We start from the raw sequence: 22,520 nt of genomic DNA, 5'->3' as shown, positions 1-22,520 counted from the left end.
CAGGGAGGGGATCCTGCCCCTCTGCTGCGCTCTGGGGAGCCCCCCCCTGCAGCCCTGATCCAGCTCTGGGGCAACAGCACAAGAGGGACGTGGAGCTGCTGGAGCGAGGCCAGAGGAGGCCCCGGAGCTGCTGCGAGGGCTGGAGCAGCTCTGCTCTGGAGCCAGGCTGAGAGAGCTGGGCTGGGGCAGCCTGGAGAAGAGAAGGCTCCTGAAGGGGAGACCTTAGAGCAGCTCCAGTGCCTAAAGGGGCTCCAGGAAACCTGGAGAGGGGCTTTGGACAAGGGCCTGTAGGGACAGGCCAAGGGGAATGGCTTTAACCTGCCCGAGGGGAGATTGAGATGAGCTCTGAGGCAGAAGCTCTTCCCTGTGAGGGTGCTGAGGCGCTGGCACAGACTTTTCCCAGAGAAGCTGTGGCTGCCCCATCCCTGGCAGTGTTCAAGGCCAGGTTGGACACAGGGGCTTGGAGCAACCTGCTCTAGTGGAAGGTGTCCCTGCCCGTGGCAGGGGTTGGAGCTGAATGATCTTTAAGGTCCCTTCCAACCCAAACCAGGCTGGGATTCTACCATCAAGACCAGCAGCCACAGGGTGCTGCACATTCCATGGGTCTGTGCCCCCATGTGTGGGTCCCCCCCAGCCATGGCACCCCCTGGCCTGGCCATGGCCCTCAGCAGTCCCCGCGGGCAGCAGATCTGTGCCTGTGTCCATGTCCATCCCCGCGGTGCCGCTGCCGCTGGAATTGGCGCTTCACGGCTCTATGGCTCTTGAGGCCACATCACAGGAGCTGCGGCGTGGGGGGGGACGTGCCCCCCATAGCCCCTTGCTGTGGGGATTGGGGTCCCTCCCGCCACCCCCCCGGAACCCGGCAGTGCTGCCAGGGAGGGGCTGAGCTGAGCCGGGCAGGAGCTGGGGGTGCAGCAGGGACCCAACGTGCCCCGGCTGTGGCTGCGGCAGGTTATAGGGGACAGGGCTGCCTGCGCGCTTGCAATGGTGCAACAGGGCTCTGCATGCTTGTAATGGTGCCCTGCGCGCTTACTGTGGTGCTCTGTGTGCTTGCAGTGGTGCCCTGCATGCCTGTAATGATGCCCTGCACACACACACTGCCATAGTGCCCTGCACACTCACAATAGTGCCCTGCACACTCATAGTGCCCTGCACACTCACAGTGCCCTGCACACTCACAATAGTGCCCTGCACACACGCACTGCAATAGTGACCTGCACACTCACGATAGTGCCCTGCACGCTCACACGCTGCAGCAGCAGTGCAGCAGATGCTCACACCAGAGCTTGCACACTCATACACTGCACCTGAGCCCTTCACACACACACTGCAGCAGTGCACTGGTGCTCACAGTGGTGCCACATACGCACTGCAGTGGTGCCCTGCACGCTCACACACTCAGTGGTGCCCTGCACGCTCACGGTGGTGCCCTGCACACTCACACACTCAGTGGTGCCCTGCACGCTCACAGTGGTGCCCTGCACACTCACAGTGGTGCCCTGCACACTCACACACGGCAATGGTGCCCTGCACGCTCACACACTCAGTGGTGCCCTGCTTGCACGCCCCACTCGTGCTCACAGTCACGCTCCGTGCACACTCCTCCTGCTCACACACTCACGTTTGTGCCCAGCGCACGTCCCGCTCACACACTTGCAGGTGCCCCGTGTGCGCACCTTTGCACCAGCGCCTTGCACACGCACAGCGCTGGTTTGTGGCCGTCCCTTGCACAAGCATCCTCTTTGCTCAAGCCGCGGGGCCGCTGCGGGAGGAGCTAGAGCTGAACCCCCGGATGCACCCCGGTCCCTGTCCCGGTCCCGGTCCCCGTCCGGGCGGCACCGGGGTAGGGCTCGGTTGCACCGGACCACAAGAGGGCTGTCGCGGGCCGCGGATGGTGCCGGCACCCAGCGCCCTGCCTGCACCCTGCGCCCTGCCTGCTCCCTGCGCCCTGCCTGCTCCTTGCATGAATCCCTGCCTGCACCCCTGGCCCTGCACCCCTGCCCTTGAACCCCAACATGCATCTCTGTCTGCATCCCGGCCCTTTCATTCCAACACGAATCCCTGCCCATGCACCTTTGCCTGCATCTGTGCCCTTCACCCCAACCTGCACCCTGACCTGCACCCCATCGCACCCAGCATCAGATCCCTGGATCCAAGGGGTTCAGCTGGATCCCGTGGGAATCCCGGGGGTCTCCAGGCTGAGGGCAGCGGTGGCAGAGGAACATGCCCAGCATGGTCCAGGAGCATCCATCCCACACAGCTCCCACCCTGGAGCACCCCAATCCCGGGGATCACCCCATCCCCTGGAGCCCCTCATTTCCCCTTCCTGGATCACCCCACTGCGGTTGCCATCACCATCCCACGGCCCTGGGGGGCTGGGGCAGCACCTGCAGCTCCGCAGCACCACACTGAAGAGCCTCGCTGACATTTCCAGCTTTGGGGAACGTCGGGAGCTCTCAGCCGCTCCTCGGGGCTCATCAAGAGCCAGACGAGCTGCAGCTTTAATTGCTTTAATTTCTCTGCTCCCGGCTGGGGCAGAGGCATGTGGCACTGCCTGCCTTGATGGGGACCATATGGAGAGCATCCATCACCCCGCGCTGCAGCGGGCGGGAGGAGGGAAGGCTCCTGTTAACTCACTTCTAACCTTAAACTCTGTCCATCCAGCCCCTGCTGTGGCCGTGGGGCACTTGTGCACCATCCTGTGTCCAGCCCCATGCACCAGCCCCACCACAGCCCTGTGCGAGGGACCTTAAAGCTCCTCCAGCTCCAACCACTGCCCCAGGCAGGGACACCTTCCACTAGAGCAGGTTGCTCCAAGCCGCTGTGTCCAACCTGGCCTTGAACACTGCCAGGGATGGGGCAGCCACAGCTTCTCTGGGAAAAGTCTGTGCCAGCGCCTCAGCACCCTCACAGGGAAGAGCTTCTGCCTCAGAGCTCATCTCAATCTCCCCTCTGGCAGGTTAAAGCCATTCCCCTTGGCCTGTCCCTCCATCCCTTGTCCAAAGCCCCTCTCCAGGTTTCCTGGAGCCCCTTTAGGCACTGGAGCTGCTCTAAGGTCCTCCCGGAGCCTCCTCCTCTCCAGGCTTTGCCACCGTCCTGGGCACCGCTGGGTGGATGTGGCACTGCCGGGCGGTTTGGGCACGAGTCCTGTGGCCACCCCAGTGGCTTCCAAGGTGTTTGCCTTGGCCGGCAGCCCCGGCCTTGGCTGGAGCCTGTGGTCCTGTGCCGGGGCAGTGAGCCAGTACTGGGTGCAGGCACCAGCATCCCCGCCGTGATAGAACCATAGAATCATGGAATGGCCTGAATTAGAAGGGACTTTAAAGCTCCTCCAGTTCCAACCCCTGCCCCGGGCAGGGACACCTTCTACTAGAGCAGGTTGCTCCAAGCCCCTGTGTCCAACCTGGCCTTGAACACTGCCAGGGATGGAGCATTCCCGGCAGCGCCGCAGGAGCCAGTGAGGGAACACGGGACTGAGCCATTCCATCCCAAGGGACAACCCCACTTTTGTGACACCGGCACTGGGTGTTTCTCCACGCTTATGGAACGCAATGGATTTCCCGGGAGCACCAGCACTGACGGTGCCACCGAGCCGCTGGGCCTGGCCGCGCTCCGGCCGCGGGGTGCGCGGGGGCTCCATCGGCATCGCTGCCGGCACGGGCTACGGCGCCTTTAAGGCCCGTCCCGCGGCAGGAGCTGCCGGGCTCGGCCGTGGCTCCGCTCCAAGCCGAGCTATGGGGAAACTCAGGACATCCCTGGAAGTGCTGAGCGAGGCTGAACCGAGCCTTGGCCCCGGGGAGCGGAGCGGGGCCGGCACAAGCGGCCGCCCCTGCCCCGGAGCCCAGCCCCACGGCCGGGGGGTGCGGGAGCTCCCCGGTATCCACCAGACCTGGGAAGGGCCATCACGAGCGGCTGAGTCAGGCCGGCGCGGGGGGGACGCTGCTCCTGGGCCCTCGCCAGAGCCCTCAGCGGGATGTGGGTGATGCCTCAGCACAAAGCGAAGCCTTTCCCACCATTCCTGCTCCAGGAGATGGGGATGGAACAAAGCATCGCCCTGCGCCAGCGTCCCAGCGCCAGCCCTGGCCCAGCCGTGCCCTGATCTCCGGCAGCGGTGGGAAGGAGCATCCCCAGGCGCTGCTGGGAGGGAGACCCCATCCCATGGGAGCATCCCTGGGTGATGCAGGGTCACGGGATTCCTCCGTCCCACAAGAGCATCCCTGGGTGATACAGGGCTGGAGGACCCTGTCCTGCAGGACTGTCGCTGGGTGATAGAGGGCTGGAGGACCTCATCCCTCAGGAGCATCCCTGCTTGATACAGGGCCAGAGCACCTGGGGTGTTCAGCAGGAGCATCCCTGGGTGCTGCAGTGCTGCAGGACCCCGTCCCACACACACCCCCCCCCAGCCAAGCACAGCCCCGCTTGGCGCTGGTCTGTCCTGGGAGGGCATTGGAATGGCGATGGGAATGGGAATGGGGACAGGGATGGGACCAGTACCCCAAGCTGCCCGGTCAAGCCGGGTGAAGGCAGAGCTGCCACCAAAGGGTGCCAGTGTCCCGAGCCCGCTCCTCCCACCGCTCATCCCTGCGGCGGAGCCTCCAGAAAACCCCAATAAAAGACAAAAGTCAATCCGGGAAAGTCCTTTTGGGATGGAAAATGAGCTCATGGGAGGCTGGGGCAGCGCCAGCGCCGGCGGCACCGGGGCTTATGGAGGACCCCGCTCGGAGGGGGGCAGAGGCAGGGCCCAGAGACCCTCCCCCCGGGTGGGGGAGCAGCCCCATGGCATCCAGACCCCCACCATGGGCACCCCCCGGGCTGCCCCCCCTGCCCGCACCTCTGCCCTTGCAGCGCTGGTTCCCCGGGCAGTGCCAAGCTGGAGTGGTCTGGGATCTCCAGGAGCACTGAGAAGCGAGTCCAGGGCTGAAGCCAGCACCCCATCCTCAGCACATCCCAAACCTCAGAGCACCCCAAACCTCAGAGCACCCCAAACATCACTGCACCCTAAACCTCAGCCCACCCCCATTCCCTGGGATCTCTCCCTCCCGGGCAGGGCACCAGGCACCGGGCATCCCGCTGCCGTGCAGGGCCAGGGGCCAGGGCTGGATCCTGCTGGATCAGCGCCGGGATTTGGCTGCGGAGCCAGCGCAGGCAGTTCCCGGGACCTCCCGGGTCCCCGGGCTCGGCCGGAGGCAGCACCGGATGCGGGGAGGCTGCATGGAGGGATGGAAGGATGGAGGGATGGAGGGATGGTGGGATGGCGGGATAGTGGGATGATGGAGCCCCTGCATTCCTCGCCATGGGCAAAGGCAGCATTTGACCGGGAAGGGCTGGGGGTCTCTCTGCCATTCCGGGATAACCCCGAGGGGAGTGGGATTGGGCTGGGGGGGACACAGGCCATGGCACCGCCAGTGCTGGGGACGGGGGCACCCGCTGAGCCTGTCCTGGCCACACCGGAGCGTGGAGGAAGGGACCGCGGGTGTCCCATGGGACTGGGACACGGATCCGTAACTGGGGTCTAATCCTGCCCAGCAGCCCCCTGCCCTGCTCAGTGGTGCTGGGGGCTGGCAGCAGCATCGGCACCAGGGTGCCAAGGGGATGCTCCCCACATTTGGAACCAGAAGCTGGGTCAGGCACCGGCTGTGCCGGGACGATGGGGACACTGAGTGATGCTGGGGACACAGTGCGAGGACAGTGGGGACACTGCGGGGTGGTGGGCACTGGGGGGACACTGCAGGGTGCTGGGGACAGTGTGGACAAGGTGCAAGGGTGGCGGGGACACTGTGGGGTGCAAGGAAAGTGGGGACACAGTGCTGGGGGCAGCGGACATGGTGTGAGGATGGGGGGCACATGGTGCTGGGGACGGGGGGGACACTGAGTGATGCTGGGACAATGGGGACCCTGTACGGTGCTGGGGACAGCAGGGGCTTGGTGGGAGGGGGCTGGACACAGTGTCCCCACTGGAGGGGGCTCTCGGAGCCGCCGGTCACACGGAAGGGGGGGACACAGTTGTACCCCAAAACTCCCGGTGTCCTGGTGTCCCAGTATCCCGGTGTCCCGGTGTCCCGGTATCTCGGTGTCCCGGTGTCCCGGGGGTCCCGTCCAGGGGGAGGGGGTGGGGGAGGCGTGGAGGGGAGGGAGAGGGGAGGGCCGGGCCGGGCAGCGCCGGGTCGGGCAGCGCTGGGCCCGCTCCGCTCCATCCCGCTCCGTCCCGTCCCGCTCCGTTCCCTCCCGTTCCCTCCCGCTCCATCCCGCCCGGCTCCGCTCCGCCGCGGCCATGCCGGGGCTGCCCCTCGCGCTGCTGCTGCCGCTGCTGCTGCCGCTGTTCCCCCCGGTGCCCCCCGCCCGGGCCGCGCCCCCCCGCCCCGGCGCCACGGCGATGGGCGCCCCGGGAGGCACCGCCCCGGGACCCCCCAACAGCACCGGGGGGGCCACGGCGGCGCCCCCCCCCCCCCCCCCCCCACCGGCCCCGCTGCCTCCGGGCGCCTGCAGGAGCGGGGGGCCGGGACCACAGGTAGGAACGGGGAGGGGGGGGCGGCGCTCTGAGCACACTCGTGTGCACGGCTGGGGAGGGGGCAGGAATGTGTGTGCACAAGTGTGTGTGAGCACCCCCGTGTGCACGGCTGGGAGGGTGCACAGTGTGTGTGCATGGCTGTGTGCACGCGTGTGTGTGTGCACAAGTGTGTGTGAGCACCCCCGGGGGCACGGCTGGGGGGGGGTGCAGGGATGTGTGTGCACAACTATGTGTGTGTGTGTGTGCACAGTTGTGTGCGTACAGCTCTGTGTGTGTGAACAACCCTGTGTGCAGGGATGTGTGTGCACAAGCGTGTGCACGTCTGAGCACACTCATGTGCACAGCTGTGGGTGCAGGGGGGGTGCACAACTGTGTGTGTGTGTTTACACAACTCTGTGCACAAGGCTTTGTGTGCACAAGCATGTATATGCATGAGCACACCCGTGTGCACAGCCCTGGGTGCAGGGGTTTGCACAACTCTGTGTGTGTGTGTGCACGGGGATATGTGTGAACAAGTGTGAGTGTGTGTGTGCACAGCTCTGTGTGCACGGGATGTGCGTGCACATGGATGTGTGTGTCACGGGGAGTGGCTCAAAGCATGTGCGCATGTGTGTGGTTTGTGTGTGTATCCGTGCGTCAGCCTGAGTTATGGGTGCAGGGGTGCTGGGGTCCCTGAGGGCTGGTGGGCTCCTGCTCTGGGTGCTGCTGGGGACCCCAATACCCTGGGGACACCCCACTATGGGGGTCTCCACTACCCCAAGGGGGTCCCCATCACCCCACCCGGGGGTCCCACCACCCCAAGGGTCCCTGTGCCCGTCTCCAGCCGCAGCGCCCCGGAGGAGGCTGGTTCGGGTTAAAGTGGTGAGGAGGAAGGTGGTGAAAAAGAAGGTGCTGAAGAAGAGGCCGAAGGCTCCAGCCAAGGATGTGGCTGCTCCACAGGAGCCTTGTATGTACCCTCAGCAACGGGACACGGCTGCGCGGGCACACACATGTATGTGCACATGCCTCAGTGCCATGCACACGCCTCAGTGCCATGCACACACGTGTGGAGTCCAGTGTGAGCCGGGTGCTCAGTGCTGGGTGCTCGGTACGGGGAGCACCCCCGGCCTGTGCCAGGCACATGCCAACACACACATGCCCCCCGCGCTGTCACACATGTACACCCGGCACAGAAACACGCCCTCCAAGCCCTGCACACACACACACACACACATGCAGACACATCCCATCCCACACTGGGATGATGTGGGGCACCAGCCCTGCTCCCCCCGTGTTCTCCCTGTCCCTCTGCATGATGAAGCATGGGCTTGGCGTGATGCAGGGTGGGTTCACACGCGCCGGGGCCGTGTCCGGGGGTCCCTGTGTGATGCCGGCGCTCTGTGCCCGCAGCGTGCCCCCCCCTGGGGCTGGAGTCACTGCGGGTGCAGGACTCGCAGCTCCGCGCCTCCAGCCACAAGCGCTACGGGCTGGGAGCGCACCGCGGCCGCCTCAACATCCAGGTACGTGTGTGGCGTGTGCATGGCGTGTGCGTGGCATGTGCGTGGCATGTGTGCTGCGTGCATGGCATGTGCAGTGTATGCGTGGTGTGTGTGTGGTGTAAACAGTCTGTGTGTGCCATGTGCAAAGCATGTGCAGTGTATGTGTGGCGTGGCCCTGCATGTGCAGTGCACACAGTGTGTGCAAGGCATGTGTGTGGCATACGTGCAGTGTGCATGGCTACTGAATGGTGCATGTAGTATGTGCATGGCGTGTGCATGGCGTGTGCATGTGTGATGTTTGCGCGGCGTGTAGCACATGCATGGCATGTATGTGCTGTGTGCATGGTATGTGCAGCGTATGCATGGTGTGGTACTGCATGTGCAGTGTGCACAGTATGTGCATGGTGTGTGCACAGCATGTGGTGTGTGCATGGCATGAGCATGGCGTGTGCGCACTATGCATGGTGTGTGCATGGTGTGTGTGACATTTGCATGGCATACGGCACATACATGACGTGTGCACTGTGCGCGCAGCATGTGCATGGCCAATGCAGTGTGTGCACGCCATGTGCATGCCATGTGCATGTCACACGTGTAGCACGGCCCCCCCACCCCGCTGTGCAGTGGGAGCCGGGGCCAGGGGCAGGTCCCTACATCGCCCCCCCTTCTGCCCCCCCCCGTAGTCGGGGCTCTACGACGGGGACTTCTACGACGGGGGCTGGTGCGCGGGGCAGGAGGACGCGGGGCAGTGGCTGGAGGTGGATGCTCGAGGTCTCACCAACTTCACCGGCGTCATCACCCAGGGCCTCAACTCCATCTGGACGTAAGGGACCGGCACAGGCAGCGCGGGGGGGGCGGGGGGATACACACTGACCCTCTCCCCGCGCAGGTACGACTGGGTGACGTCCTACAAGGTCCAGGTCAGCAACGACACGTACACGTGGCACCCGTGCCGCAACGGCACCGAGGAGGCGGTAGGTGCCCATGGGGCAGCTATGGGCAGGGGGAATGGGAATGGGGACCCCCCCAGCACCACCAGCACCCCCAGTTCCCCAAGCAGAGTGAGGGCACAGGGGTTAACCGTGCCAGGGGGGTTTATCCATACCAGGGGTTAACGGTGCTGGTTGGCACCGGGCGCTGTTGCCTTTGGCCTCCCCAGCTCCGAGCATCCTCCAGCACTTCCCCCCTGCACAAAGGCTGCTTGTCCCCGCTGCCAGCCCCCCCCGGGCACACGTGTGAACACGCCAAGGCCGCACACGCGTGTGCGTGGCACAACCGGCTGTGCCCGGAGGTGAACACGGCTGCCCCATGCCCGGGGGTGCTGCACACGCAGGGGCACACGTGGGTGCGGGGAGGGAGGGGGTGGGACACCCTGGTGTGTGCACATGTGTATGTGCGGGGGGGTCACACTGCTCCCACGGCCAGCACAGGCACCGGTGCTCGGGGTGTGTTTGGGGGTCCCTGTGCAGGGCAGTGCCAGGACTGATTTGGGGGGTCCCTGTGCCAGGGCTGTACTGGGGCACGTTTGGGCTCCAAGTGCCAGGGATGGGTTTGGGGTCCCTGTGCCAGGGCTGTGCCAGAAGCTGGTTTGGGGTCCCTGTGTTGGGATGGGTTTAGGAGTCCCTGTGCAAGGGCTATGCTGGGAGTGAGTTTGGGGGTCCCTGTGCTGGGGGTGGAATTGGGGTCCCTGTGCCAGGTCCATACCAGAGCCGATTTGGGGGGGTCGCTGTGCTCCCTCTGGTCCCCTCCCCTGCGGGTGCTGGGTGCCGGTGTTGGGGGGCAGAGCAGCACCAGCGCCCCGATCCCTGAGGTACCGCTGGGCTCTGGCTCCTCCTCGGCAGCGCCGGGACCATTCCCCATTCCCAGCCCGTGTCTGCTCCTCGTTAGGGGCTGGAGCGGGGCCAGGGGAGGCCGGATGCGGCCGCGGAGCCTGTAACCCTTTGGGTGCCGGCAGCGCCTCCTCTGACCCCCCATTGCACAGCCCCACCCCTTCCCACAGCCCCACATCCCTACAGCCCCACATCCCTACAGCCCCACAGGCCCCTATCCCATTCCATCCCCATCCTCACAGCCCCACAGCCCCCCACGCCCCCATCCCCCATCCCCACAGCCCCCATCCCTACAGCCCCACAGCCCCCCGTCCCATTCCATCCCCAGCCCCACAGCCCCCCAGCCCCCCAGCCCCCCAGCCCCCATCCCCACAGCCCCACAGCCCCACAGTTCCCCATCTCATTCCAACCCCATCCCCACAGCCCCACATCCCTACAGCCCCTATCCCATCCCCACAGCCCCCCCTTCCCTCAGCTCCCCATCCTCTACAGACCTCCCATCCCCACATTCCCCCATCCCCACAGCCCGCTCATTGCACAGCCCCACATTCCCACAGCCCCCCATCCCCACAGCCCCCTATCCCCACATTCCCCCATCCCCACAGCCCCCCCACTGCACAGCCCCCACCCCCACAGCCCCCATCCCATCGGATCCCGGGTCCCCCCCAGGTCTTCCCCGGGAACAAGGACCCCGAGACGCCGGTGCTGAACGTGCTGCCGGAGCCGGTGGTGGGGCGGTACCTGCGCATCAACCCGCAGACCTGGTTCCCCAACGGCACCATCTGCCTGCGGGCTGAGGTGCTGGGCTGCCCGCTGCCCGGTGCGTGCCCGGCCCGGCCCCTGCCCAGCCCCAGCGACTGTGCTCCGGATCTGACCCTGTCCCCCTGTGCCCGCCCGCAGACCCCAACAACATCTATGCCCAGCACAGCCAGCCCCTGCCCACCAGCAAGCTGGACTTTCGCCACCACAACTACAAGGAGATGAGAAAGGTGCCACCTCCCTGCACCCCGGCACACCCCGGTGTGGGATGGGGGGTTCTGCACCCCTGGGACACCCCGGTGTGGGGCAGGTGGTATCTGTACCCCTGGGTGCCCCTGCACCCTGACCCTGGGTGCTGTGCCCGACCCAGCTGATGAAGCGGGTGAGCGATGAGTGTCCCGACATCACCCGCGTCTACAGCATCGGGAAGAGCTACCTGGGCCTCAAGATGTACGTCATGGAGATCTCGGACAACCCCGGGCAGCACGAAGTGGGTACGTGTCCTGCAGGGTGGGATGGGATGCCCAGGCTGGGACCAGCAATGGGATGGGATGGGGTGGGATGGGATGGGATGGGATGGGATGGGATGGGATGGGATGGGATGGGATGGAGTACCCAGGCTGGTACAGGATGGGGATGGGGTAGCTGGGGACACCCAGGCGGCGCAGACAGATGGGGATGGGATGAAGTGGGATGGGATGCCCAGGCTGGTATGGGTGGATGGGGATGGGATCAGATAGGATAAGATGGGATGCCCAGGCTAGTGCAGAATGGGGATGGGGTGTCTGGGGGCACCAGGCTGGTGCAGGAAGATGGGGATGGTTTGGGATGGGATGGGATGCCCGGGCTGTCACAGGGCACAGAGGACCGCAGCAGCCGTGGTCCCCTCCCCACCACACACCATTCCCGGCAGGAGAGCCGGAGTTCCGCTACGTGGCCGGGATGCACGGCAACGAAGTGCTGGGCCGGGAGCTGCTGCTCAACCTGATGGAATACCTGTGCCGGGAGTTCCGGGCGGGCAACCCCCGCGTGGTGCAGCTGGTGACCGAGACCCGCATCCACCTCCTGCCCTCCATGAACCCCGACGGCTACGAGACCGCGTACAAGCTGGTAGGGCCCCGCTGCCGGTGCCGGGGGCTGAGCGCCGCCCGGTGCCATCCCGGTGACCCCGTCCCGTGGCAGGGCTCCGAGCTGTCAGGCTGGGCCATGGGCCGCTGGACCTACGAAGGCATCGACCTCAACCACAACTTCGCCGACCTCAACACGGCGCTGTGGGATGCTGAGGACAACGACATGGTGCCCCACGACTTCCCCAACCACTACATCCCCATCCCCGAGTATTACACCTTCGCCAATGCCACGGTGAGCCCCACACACCCCCGTCCCCCTGTGCCAGCCCACCGGGGGGTGCCCACCACCATCCTCGGCACACAGCCCATGGGGTTTGTCCATACAACCACAGGGATGGGATGGGGTGGGATGGGATGGGGTGCCCAGGCTGGTACAAGGTGAGTATGGAGTGGCTGGGGGCACCCAGGCTGGTGCTCATGGATGGGAAGAGGGCAGGACAGGGTTGCCCAAGTTGGATGGGAATGGGATGGGACACCCAGACTGGTGCAGGGTGGGGATTCCAGCAGGGGTGGCTGGGGACATCCAGGCTGTGCAGACAGATGGGGATGGGATGGGATGGGATGGCATGGGGACACCCAGGCTGGTATAGGATGTGGATGAGGTGGGCACATCCAGGCTGTTCAGACGGATGGGAATGGGGGGACAGGGATGCCCAGGCTAGTGCGGGTGGTTGTGGATAGGATGGGATGGGATGGGGACACTCAGGCTGGTACAGGATGAGGATGGGGTGGCTGGGGACACCCAGGCTGGTACAGGATGAGGATGGGGTGGCTGGGGACACCCAGGCTGGTGCAGGTGGATGGGAACGGGATCTGGAATGGGGTGACCAGGCTGCTACAGGCTGGAGGTGCGGTGCGGGTTCTGGGGTTGGGAATTCAGCACCAGCACCCTCCGTGGTGCCCGTAGGTGGCGCCGGAGACGCGGGCGGTGATCGACTGGATGCAGCGGTACCCGTTCGTGCTGAGCGCCAACCTGCACGGCGGGGAGCTGGTGGTCACCTACCCCTTCGACATGACCCGCACCTATTGGAAGGCGCAGGAGCTGACCCCCACGGCCGACGACGGCGTGTTCCGCTGGCTGGCCACCGTGTACGCCACGTCCAACCTGGCCATGGCCAGCGAGGAGCGGCGCCTCTGCCACTACGACGACTTCACCCGCTTCGGCAACATCATCAACGGCGCCAACTGGCACACGGTGCCCGGCAGTGAGTGCGGCGGGGATGGGGATGGGGGGACACGGATGGGGACGCCCTGACCCCCCCACCCCACCCCGTGTCCTGCCCAGGCATGAACGACTTCAGCTACCTGCACACCAACTGCTTCGAGATCACGGTGGAGCTCTCCTGCGACAAGTTCCCGCACGCCTCCGAGCTGCCGGCAGAGTGGGAGAACAACCGGGAGTCCCTCCTGCTCTACATGGAGCAGGTCAGGGATGGGGACACCCCTCGGGGGGTCTGGGGGGGACGCTGTGGGGTCTGCAGGGGCTGAGCAGGACATGGTTTGGTGTCCCCAAACACCCAAAGGCTCTGTTGTCCCCCTGTGCACCCCACAGTGTGTGAGGTATGTGTGTGACCTGCACTGGGGAGTGTGTATGCATGTGTGTGTGCACATGTGTGTTCATGTGTGTGCACACGCGTGTGCCACCCGCTCTGGCCCATGGTCCCCAGGTTCACCGCGGGATTAAGGGGGTGGTTCGGGATGGAGACACAGAGCAGGGAATCGCCAACGCCATCATCTCTGTGGATGGCATCAACCACGACGTCCGGACGGGTACGGTGGGATGGGGGTTGGAATGGGGGTGGGATTAGGGTTGGGGATGGAAATAGGATTGGGCTGGGAATGTGGATGGGGATAGGCATGGGATTGGGGATGGGAATGTGGATGGGGATGGGAATGGGATGAGACTGGGAATGTGGATGGGACAGGGACAGGAATGGGACTGGGGATGTGGAAGGGAATGGGACTGGGGATAGGAATAAGATTGAGGGCGGAAATAGGATTAGACTGGGGATGCGGATGGGAATGGGACAGGAATGGGACTGGGAATAGGGATGGGATAGGGAAAGGGATGGGAATGGGATGAGTTTGGGAATATGGATGGGTATGGGAGTGGGATTGAGGATGAGAATAGGATCAGGGAGGGAAATAGGATTAGGCTGGGAATGGAGATGGGGATAGGAAAGGGTTTGGGAATAGAAGTGGAGACGGAATTGGAATGGGGATGGGATGGGGACAGGAATAAGGATGTGAATGGGCTGGAGATGGAAATGGATGAGGTTGGGAATGAGGATGGGGTGGGGACAGGAATGTGACTGGAGGTGGGATGAGGACGGGAATGGGAGACAGGGATGGGGCAGGGATGGGAACACGGAGCAGGATGAGACCGCGCTGGGGCTGTGGACACGTCCGCACCACCGCAGCTTTTGACGGGGACTACTGGCGGCTGCTGAACCCGGGCGAGTATGAGGTGACGGCGCGGGCCGAGGGCTACGAGGCGGCCACGCAGCCGTGCCGGGTGTCCTTCGAGAACGTGCCGACCCCCTGCAGCTTCCGCCTGCACCGGACGCCGCGGCCGGGGGCACCGCGGCCGGGGGGGGCCCGCCTGCCCCCCGACCCGCCGCTGCGCCTGCAGCGACAGCGCCTGCGCCGCCTGCGCGCCCACCGCCGCGCACCGTGAGCGGGCGGCGGGCAGCCCCGGGGCCGCGGGCTCGGCGCGGGGGGGACCGGGGCAGCCGGAGCGGGCGCTCCCGCCGTCGCCGCTGTGCGGGACGCTGCCCAGTAAAGTTGGCTGCGCTGCCCCAGCGCCGGCTGCCGCGGCTCCGTCCGGGAACGGGACCGGGAGCGGGAACGGGAGCGGGAATGGGAACGGGAGCGCGAATGGGAACGGGACCGGAGCGAGCACCGCCGGCTCCGCAAGCCCCGCCCCTCCCCGGAAGGCCACGCCCCCTTCCCCAGGCCACGCCTCCTCAGCTGAAGGGCAATGGGCTCCACCTCCTTGGCCCCGCCCCTTGCTCGGCCCCGCCCACTTGAGCATCTGTCCCGCCCGCTGACGTCACCCCATTACTGAAAATCTATTGGCTGGTGGCAGCGGGAGGGGCGTGTCTCTGCAGGCGCGGTGGCCAATGGGCTGCGAGTCCTGTTGGCGTCAGGCGGGAGCTGGAGGCGGTGCCGGTGAGGGTGGGGGGCGCGGGGGGGGCACCGGGGAGGGGTCCGGAGGGGGGGGCTGCGACCATGGGGGCAATGTGGGGGGTTGGGAGCATGGGGGTGCGGGAGGGGCCATGGGAAGCTGGGGCCATGGGGGCACTGGGTGGTGTGTCTGGGACAATGGGGGGTGCTGGGGCCATGAGGACACCGGGGGGGGTCTAGGGCCATGGGGATGCTGTGGGCACTGATGGGGTCCACGGGGTGCTGGGACTGTGGGGGTACTGGGGGGCGCTGGGGCCATGGGGACGCTGGTGGGGGGACTAGGACCATGGGGTCACGGGTGGGGGGCGTGGTGTCTAGGACCACGGGGGAGCCCAGGGGGGCTGGAACCACTGGGGCACTGGGGTGGGGGTCCACGAGCATGGGGGCACTGGGTGATACTGGGGCTATGGGGGCACTGGGAGGGGGTGAGCAGGGGGTGCTGGTACCATGGGGACACTGGGGAGGGGTCCAAGATCTGGGGGTTGCTGGGGCCATTGGAATGGGCTGGGACTATAGGGACACTGGCGGGGGTGAGGCTTTAGGGGGGTCTGGGACCATGGGGGCACTGGGATGTGTCTGGGACCATGTGGCATTGGGAGGGGGCACATGAGGGCACTTGAGGGGGCTGACCAGCGGTGCTGGGACCATGGGGGCATTGGAGGGGTCCAGGGGTGCTGGGGGCTATGGGGGCACTGGGTGGTCTGGGGGCTGCTGGGAGGGTCCCCATAGGTGTCTAAGGGGGTCCCCATAGTGCCAGTGGGGTGGACTTATGGGGAGGGCTGTGGGGCTGCTGCTGGTGGGGTGGGAAAGGGTCCCTTGTGGGGTGCAACGGGGGGATGCCCATGGGGCTGGGGGCACCCACTTCCCTGCCCTCACCCAGCAGCTTCCCCCTCACCCTGCCCATACCCCTGAGCCCACCGCGGTGTCGGGGCAGGGGGGCACGTACCGGGTCTGACCCCCCCATATCCCACCGCAGCACCCGCCATGGTGCCCTACCGCATCCGCCCGTACCGCGAGGGCGACTACGAGGCCGTGCGGGAGGTGTTCGCGGCCGGCATGAGCGAGCACGCGCCGGCGCTGTGCCTTCACGTGCTGCGGCAGCCCTGGGCGCTGCTGCTGCTGGGCTGCACCTTCTGCCTGCTGCTGGCCAGCGCGCGCTCGCTGCTGCTGCCCGTGCTGGCGCTCACGCTGCTGCTGGCGCTGGCGCGGCACGGCCTGGGCTGCGCCTGGAGCGCCTACATCCAGCGCTGCCTCGACGCCGACCTGCGCGACATCGCCGCTGCCTACGGCGACCGCGCCGGCGCCCGCTTCTGGGTGGCCGAGGCGGACGAGCGGGTGGTGGGCACGGTGGGCGTGCGGCCGGCGGCTGGCGATGGAGCGGGCGACGGTGGTGGCGGCGACGGGGAGCTGGTGCTGAAGAGGATGTCGGTGCGGCGGGGTTACCGCGGGCAGGGCATCGGCGCGGCGCTGGGCAGCGCGGCGCTGGCCTTCGCGCGGCAGCGCGGCTGCAGGGCCGTGGTGCTCAACACGCTGATGGTGCAGCACGAGGCGCGAGCCCTCTACGAGCGCTTGGGGTTCCGCCGGCACCGGCAGTACGTGCTGCCCACCGTCTATGGCCACTTGGCCAACTGCACCATCACCACCTACCGCTACGAGCTGGACGGCACCAAGTGAGCCCCGGCGCCGCGCCACGGAGCAGGGAACCGTGGAGTGATGGGATCAACCAGGGTGGAAAAGAGCTTCCAGATCATCAAGTCCAACCTTTACCCCAGCACTGCCAAGGCCACCACTGACCCATGGCACTGAGGCCTCGGCTACACAGTGTGTGAACACTTGCAGGGCCGGTGACTCCAGCCCTGCCCTGGGCAGCCTGTTCCAATGCCTGAGCACCCTCTGGGGAAGGAATTGTTCCTCAGCTCCATCTAAACCTGCCCTGGGGCAGCTTGAGGCCGTTTCCTCTTGTCCCATCCCTTGTTCCTTGGGAGCAGAGACCAGCCCCCTCCTGGCTCCATCCTCCTGTCAGGCAGTTGCAGAGAGCGAGAAGGTCCCCCCTGAGCCTTCTCTTCTCCAGACTAAACCCCCCCAGGTCCCTCAGCCGTTCCTCATCACACTTGTGCTCCAGGCCCTGCACCAGCTCCGGGGCCCTTCTCTGGCCCCGCTCCAGCACCTCAATGTCTCTCTTGCAGTGAGGGGCCCAGAACTGACAGGATTCAATGTGCAGCCTCAGCAGTGCCCAGCGCAGGGGATGCATCATGGCACCAGCACCCATGTGCCCTGCAGTGCTGGGGGTAGTGGGGTGCTGGGTCCCCCTGGTTCATTCATTGCCACGGTGCACCTCAGGGACACACAATGGGGGGTCTGGGTGCTGCCATCCCCACCCCACCGATGTCCCCACCTTCCCAAGGGAATCCAGGCTCCCAGGAGGGGTTTCCCGTGGGGAGCTGTGCCCTGCCTGGCCACAAAGCCTTTGGGGGGGCTCCCCACATGTGCCCCCCCTTGGCTGCAGTGTGGTGCCTTTGGGGCAGGGGCTGCTGCTGTAATGGGGGGGGGGGGCAATAAAGGACCATCCGCAGTGCCGGGCTGGGTCGTTCTTCCCATGCTGGGATGGGGTGTCAGGGTGGGCACCCCACTGGGATGGTGGCACCAGCACCACAAGGACCCCATCACATCCCCATGGGAAGGGTCCAGCACTGGGGGGGTAGCACTGACCCGCGGGGCACCACCATAACACATGGGGATGGCCCCCCCCGTGTATCCTGCAGACCCCCTGTGCCAGGGGGTGTCCCTGGGAAGGGGACTGTGGTCAGGACACCCACTGAGAGCTCCTCGTGCCCCCATTGGAGCTCTTTGTGCCCCCCTTTGGAGCCCTTGGAGTCCCTTGTGTCCCACTTAGAGCCTCTTGTCCCCCCTGGGACTTCCTTGCGCCTGTGAGGGACACCCTTGTGCTCCCCCTTAGAGCCCTGGGACCTCCTTATCCCCCCCCTTGGAGCTCCTTGGGCCCCCATTGGACCCCTGGGACCTCCTTGTCCCCTCCATTGGAGCCCTGGACCTCTTTGTGCCCCCCTGGTAGCCCCTTGTTCCCCCCCTGAAGCCCTTGGAGCTCCTTGTCCCCGCCCCTTGGAGCCCCTTATGCCCCCCCTTGTGCCCCATTGCAGCCCCTTTTCCACCCCGGCGACTTCCTTGTGCCCCCCTTGGGCCTCCTTGTTTCCCCCTTGGAACCGTGGGACCTCCTTGTGCCCCCCTTGGACCTCCTTGTGCCCCATTGGAGCCCCCTGTGCCCCTGTTATAGCCCTGGGACCTCCCTGTCCCCCCCGGCACCTCCTTACCGCCCCCCCCCCGCTCTGCCTGCGGTACAAAAGGCGACTTGGTGACCGTGAAGGAGACGGGCAAAGTCCGCAGCCCTTTGTCCCCCCCCCATAAAGGGGCTCTTCAAGGGGGGATCCACAACCAATAGGGGGAGCGGGACCCCCCATCCCCGCATTGAAGCTTGTCCCCCCCATTACCCCCCCAGTGCCCCCCCCCCAGCGCTCAGCGTGACCCCATAAGCCACATCCCTTCGGCGCCTGCGCTCGCTGCATCTTCGGAGCCATCGTCACCGGGTAAGAGCCGAGCCTCGGGGGGGGGACACGACACACGCAGCGCTCCCCCAGGCTCAGCGAGACCCCCCCACGGGCTGCGGAAGGATGGGATGAATGGAGCTGGGGCAGGAGAATGGGGGGGTGCGGGAGGATGAGCCTCCCCCCTTGTTGTGATGGGGGGGTCGGGGTTAAAGGGGGGCCCCCAGTTTAAACAAAGGGGGTGCAAAGCTGAGGGGGCTGGTTTGGGAAGTGGAAGGGATGGGGGGGCAATGGGGGGTTTCGGGGAGGGGCAGTGCTATGGTTCCCATTAACCCTCCCATAACGGGGTCAGTGTGGACCCACGGGGTGTTTTTGGCATCTTTGGACCCTATTTCCTGAGGGGACACCCCCTTTTCCCCCAGAAAACAGGGGAATAAGCCCATAGCATGTCCCAGGCACCCCCCGGGGGGGTCCGTGCCTGTCCCTCTCCCATTTCCCTTTGCCCTTCCCCTGCCACAGCACTGTGGGGTGAAGGATGGGCACCCACAAAGGTCCTGTGCTCAGTGTTGGGGTCCTGGGGGTGCTCGAAGGGTTGATGGGGGGAACACCCCCAAATCCCCCTGCTCTTCCCTTTGACCCCCCCGGTCCCTGCTCCCCCTTCCTCGAGGTCCCATCCTGAATGCATTCCCTGCAGCCTGGGGCGGGTGGGATGGATCCCGGAGGATCCATCAAGGGGAGATGGGACCCTCCATGTCCAGCCCCTTTAACTCCTCCCTCCCCAGGGACTCCCAATGGGGCCGGAGCCCCCGGCACGGCTGCTCCAGCCCTGGGGATGCAGGGAAACGGGGATGAGATGGGAGATGGTTGGAGGGGTTGGTGGGATCCCAAAGAGGGGCTTGGGAGGAGGAGTGGGGCAGGGACCCCGCGGTGGGGGGCTGGATGCAAGGCTGGTGATGGAGATCTTAAGGGAGAGGAGGGTGTTGGGGGTGCTGGGTGAGGAGAAGCTCCCCATGACCCGGCTTCAGTGGGCGCTTGAGCCCAGAACCCCCCCGTGTGCTGGGCTGCACCCCCAGAGCGTGAGCAGCAGCTCAGGGAGGGGATCCCGCCCCTCTGCTGCGCTCTGGGGAGCCCCCCCTGCAGCCCTGATCCAGCTCTGGGGCAGCAGCACAAGAGGGACGTGGAGCTGCTGGAGCGAGGCCAGAGGAGGCCCCGGAGCTGCTGTGAGGGCTGGAGCAGCTCTGCTCTGGAGCCAGGCTGAGAGAGCTGGGCTGGGGCAGCCTGGAGAAGAGAAGGCTCCTGAAGGGGACACCTTAGAGCAGCTCCAGTGCCTAAAGGGGCTCCAGGAAACCTGGAGAGGGGCTTTGGACAAGGGATGGAGGGACAGGCCAAGGGGAATGGCTTTAACTTGCCAGAGGGGAGATTGAGATGAGCTCTGAGGCAGAAGCTCTTCCCTGTGAGGGTGCTGAGGCGCTGGCACAGGGTGCCCAGAGAAGCTGTGGCTGCCCCATCCCTGGCAGTGTTCAAGGCCAGGTTGGACACAGGGGCTTGGAGCAACCTGCTCTAGTGGAAGGTGTCCCTGCGCGTGGCAGGGGCTGGAGCTGGAGGAGCTTTAAGGTCCCTTCAACCCAAACCACTCCATGACTCCACGGCTCTGTAAGAGGGCAACTACGCTGGTGAGGTGATGTTGAGCACCCGCAGGAGCCAACGTGAGTGCACAGCGCTCGCTCCTGCCCATTCACGGGCTGTGCCATCCCGGTGTTGGGGTCTGTGTGTCCTCACCCTCATCATCCCTGACGCCGCAATGCCGTGCCGCAGGTTCCCATGGCATCCTACCGCATCCGGCAGTACCAGGACAAGGACTTTGACGCCGTGCGGACGCTGTTTGCCCGCGGCATGCTGGAGCACATGCCGGCCGGTTACCGGCACGTCCTGCGCTCGGCCCGGGTGCAGCTCGAGCTGCTCGTCCTCTTCGTGCTGGTGCGTGTGGCGGGCGGCTACTGGCTGCTGGGGCTGGGCGCCGTGGCGCTGGCGCTTGTGGCCATCTGGCTCGTGGTGCACTCCTACTCCACGTCCTACGTGCAGCAGGCGCTCAGCACCGACCTGGCCGACGTGCACGGCACCTACCTGCGCTCCCCGCACTCCTGCTTCTGGGTGGCGGAGGTCGGCGGCGCCGTGGTGGGCATGGTGGCGGTGGAGCCGCCCGAGGACCCGGCCGAGAGGGAAGTGGCGCTGGAGCTGAAGCGGATGTCGGTCAGCAAAGAGCACCGGGGCTGGGGCATCTCCGGGGCGCTGTGCGGAGAGGTGCTGCGCTTCACCCGCGCCCGCGGCTTCGGCGCCGTCGTCCTCTCCACCTCCATGGTGCAGGTGGCGGCGCAGCGGCTCTATGAGAGCCAGGGCTTCCGGAAGGTGGGCGCCACCAGCCCTGGGCTGCTCGCCTCCCTCCTCTGCTTCCAGATCTTCCGCTACCGCTGCGACCTGCCCGGCCGCGCCGCGGCCCCGCCGCACTAGGGCACGGCACCAGAACCCGCGTGAGGCCGTGCCACGGCACCGCAGCCCCATGGGAGGGGATGCCACGGCACCTCGGGTGCTGGGCCTGGCATGCGAGGCACCGCTGCAGCTTCCCTGGCACCGCTGCAGCTTCCCTCATCACTGCAGCATCCGCGACCACCGCAGCATCCCCAGCATGCACAGCACCACTGCAGCATCCCTGGCACCACCGCAGCATCCCCAGCATGTAAAGCTCCACTGCAACCTCCCTGGCACCCTAAGCACCACTGCAGCATGCCCAGCGCACGAGGCTCCATCTCAGCATCCCCTAATGCACCAGTGCAGCACACCCGGCATGCTGGGCTCCACTGCAGCATCCCATGCACGCTAGGAAACACTGCCACGTTCCCCATCACTGCAGCACCCCCAGCACCCACAGCACCATTGCTGCACCCCTGACCTCAGCACAGCACCCCTGGCACATGAGGCACCACTGCAGCATCCCCGGCATACATGTCACCCCTGCAGCATCCCTGACCCCCCTGCAGCATCCCTGACCCCCCCGCAGCACCCCTGGCACATGAGGCACCACTGCAGCATCCCTGGCATACATGTTACCACCGCAGCATCCCTGACCCCACCACAGCATCCCTGACATACATGTCACCACCGCAGCATCCCTGACCCCCCCGCAGCACCCCTGGCACATGAGGCACCACCGCAGCACCCCTGTCACGCGAGGCTCAGCCATGGCACCCACCCGGGGTCGGTGCTGGGGCTGGGGCCGCCCCTGGCCGGGCTGTTGGGGCCGTTCCTTGTTTGCCAGTGGCGAGAAATAAAGAGAGATGGACCCCATGGGAAAGCCGCGTGGGGCATGTGTGTGTACATGTATGTATGTGTACATGTGTGTGCATATGCGTGTGTATGTGCACAGGGGTGTGTGTGCACAGGGGTGTGTGTGCACAGGGGTGTGTGTGTACACGGGTGTGTACACGGGTGTGAGCACAGGGGTGTGTGTGTGTACAGGAGTGTGTGTACATGTGTGTGCACGTGTGTGTGTGTACAGGGGTGTGTGTACACTTGTGTGTACACGTGTGTGTGTGTACACTGGTGTATGTGTACAGGTGTGTGTGTACACGTGTGTGCACGTGTGTGTGTACAGGGGTGTGTGTGTGCACGTGTGTGTGTACACGTGTGCGTGTGTACACGTGTGTGTGTGTACCCGGGTGTGTACACACGTGTGTGTGTGCACACATGTGCAGGCCCGCCCATGCCAGCAGGTAGGACCGTGTGCGCGGTGCGGTGTGTGCGGGTACATGTGCACGTCCGCACACGCCTGCACGCCCGCGGGCACACGTACCCATGGGTGTCAGCGTGCCCGCGCCCCCCGGCGTGCCCGCGCACGGCTGCCAGCACCCCCAACACCCCCCACAGCCCCATGTGGGCACCGGGGGCCCGCGGGGTGCGGGAGGTCCAGGCCGTGCCGGCCGTGCCCTCACTAAAGATGGCGGCGGCGCGGCCCCGCCGGGCCCTCACTGGAGATGGCGGCGGTTCCCGACACCGCTCCCCCTGCCCTCACTCAAGATGGC

At 65.9% G+C, this 22,520-nt stretch overlaps 3 protein-coding genes across 6 annotated transcripts; all 3 read left to right on the top strand.

Annotated features, from left to right (window-relative positions):
• The first annotated feature begins 3,548 nt into the window (after positions 1–3,548).
• CPXM1 (carboxypeptidase X, M14 family member 1) lies at positions 3,549–14,499 on the top strand. Its single transcript, XM_030492728.1, has 15 exons — positions 3,549–3,674; positions 6,412–6,505; positions 7,329–7,451; positions 7,895–8,004; positions 8,667–8,806; positions 8,873–8,957; positions 10,482–10,632; positions 10,713–10,801; positions 10,942–11,065; positions 11,485–11,681; positions 11,754–11,933; positions 12,609–12,906; positions 12,987–13,126; positions 13,369–13,471; positions 14,122–14,499. The coding sequence occupies exons 1-15, from the start codon at positions 3,549–3,551 to the stop codon at positions 14,376–14,378; spliced, it is 2,217 nt and encodes a 738-aa protein (XP_030348588.1). The 3' UTR covers positions 14,379–14,499.
• Positions 14,500–14,809: 310 nt separating this feature from the next.
• On the top strand, positions 14,810–17,464 carry LOC115610597 (probable N-acetyltransferase camello). The gene is made up of 2 exons (XM_030492355.1): positions 14,810–14,872; positions 15,864–17,464. Exons 1-2 carry the CDS (start codon positions 14,824–14,826, stop codon positions 16,559–16,561), a joined length of 747 nt encoding a protein of 248 aa, XP_030348215.1. The 5' UTR covers positions 14,810–14,823; the 3' UTR covers positions 16,562–17,464.
• Positions 17,465–18,407: 943 nt separating this feature from the next.
• Positions 18,408–21,793, top strand: LOC115610598 (N-acetyltransferase family 8 member 3-like). Of its 4 annotated transcripts, none has more exons than XM_030492359.1 (3): positions 18,408–18,486; positions 20,260–20,421; positions 20,527–21,793. In XM_030492359.1, exons 2-3 carry the CDS (start codon positions 20,266–20,268, stop codon positions 20,950–20,952), a joined length of 582 nt encoding a protein of 193 aa, XP_030348219.1. In that variant the 5' UTR covers positions 18,408–18,486; positions 20,260–20,265; the 3' UTR covers positions 20,953–21,793. The 4 variants fall into 4 exon arrangements, with proteins under 4 accessions (XP_030348219.1, XP_030348217.1, XP_030348216.1 ...); XM_030492358.1 differs by lacking the exon at positions 18,408–18,486 and adding an exon at positions 18,763–20,150; XM_030492357.1 differs by having other exon boundaries at positions 20,260–21,793.
• The last annotated feature ends 727 nt before the right edge of the window (positions 21,794–22,520 follow it).

Source organism: Strigops habroptila, chromosome 7, assembly GCF_004027225.2.
Source record: "Strigops habroptila isolate Jane chromosome 7, bStrHab1.2.pri, whole genome shotgun sequence".
NCBI lineage: Eukaryota > Metazoa > Chordata > Aves > Psittaciformes > Psittacidae > Strigops > Strigops habroptila.
The sequence above is the reverse complement of the archived record's forward strand: the minus strand, read 5'-3'. Positions and strand labels throughout refer to the sequence as shown.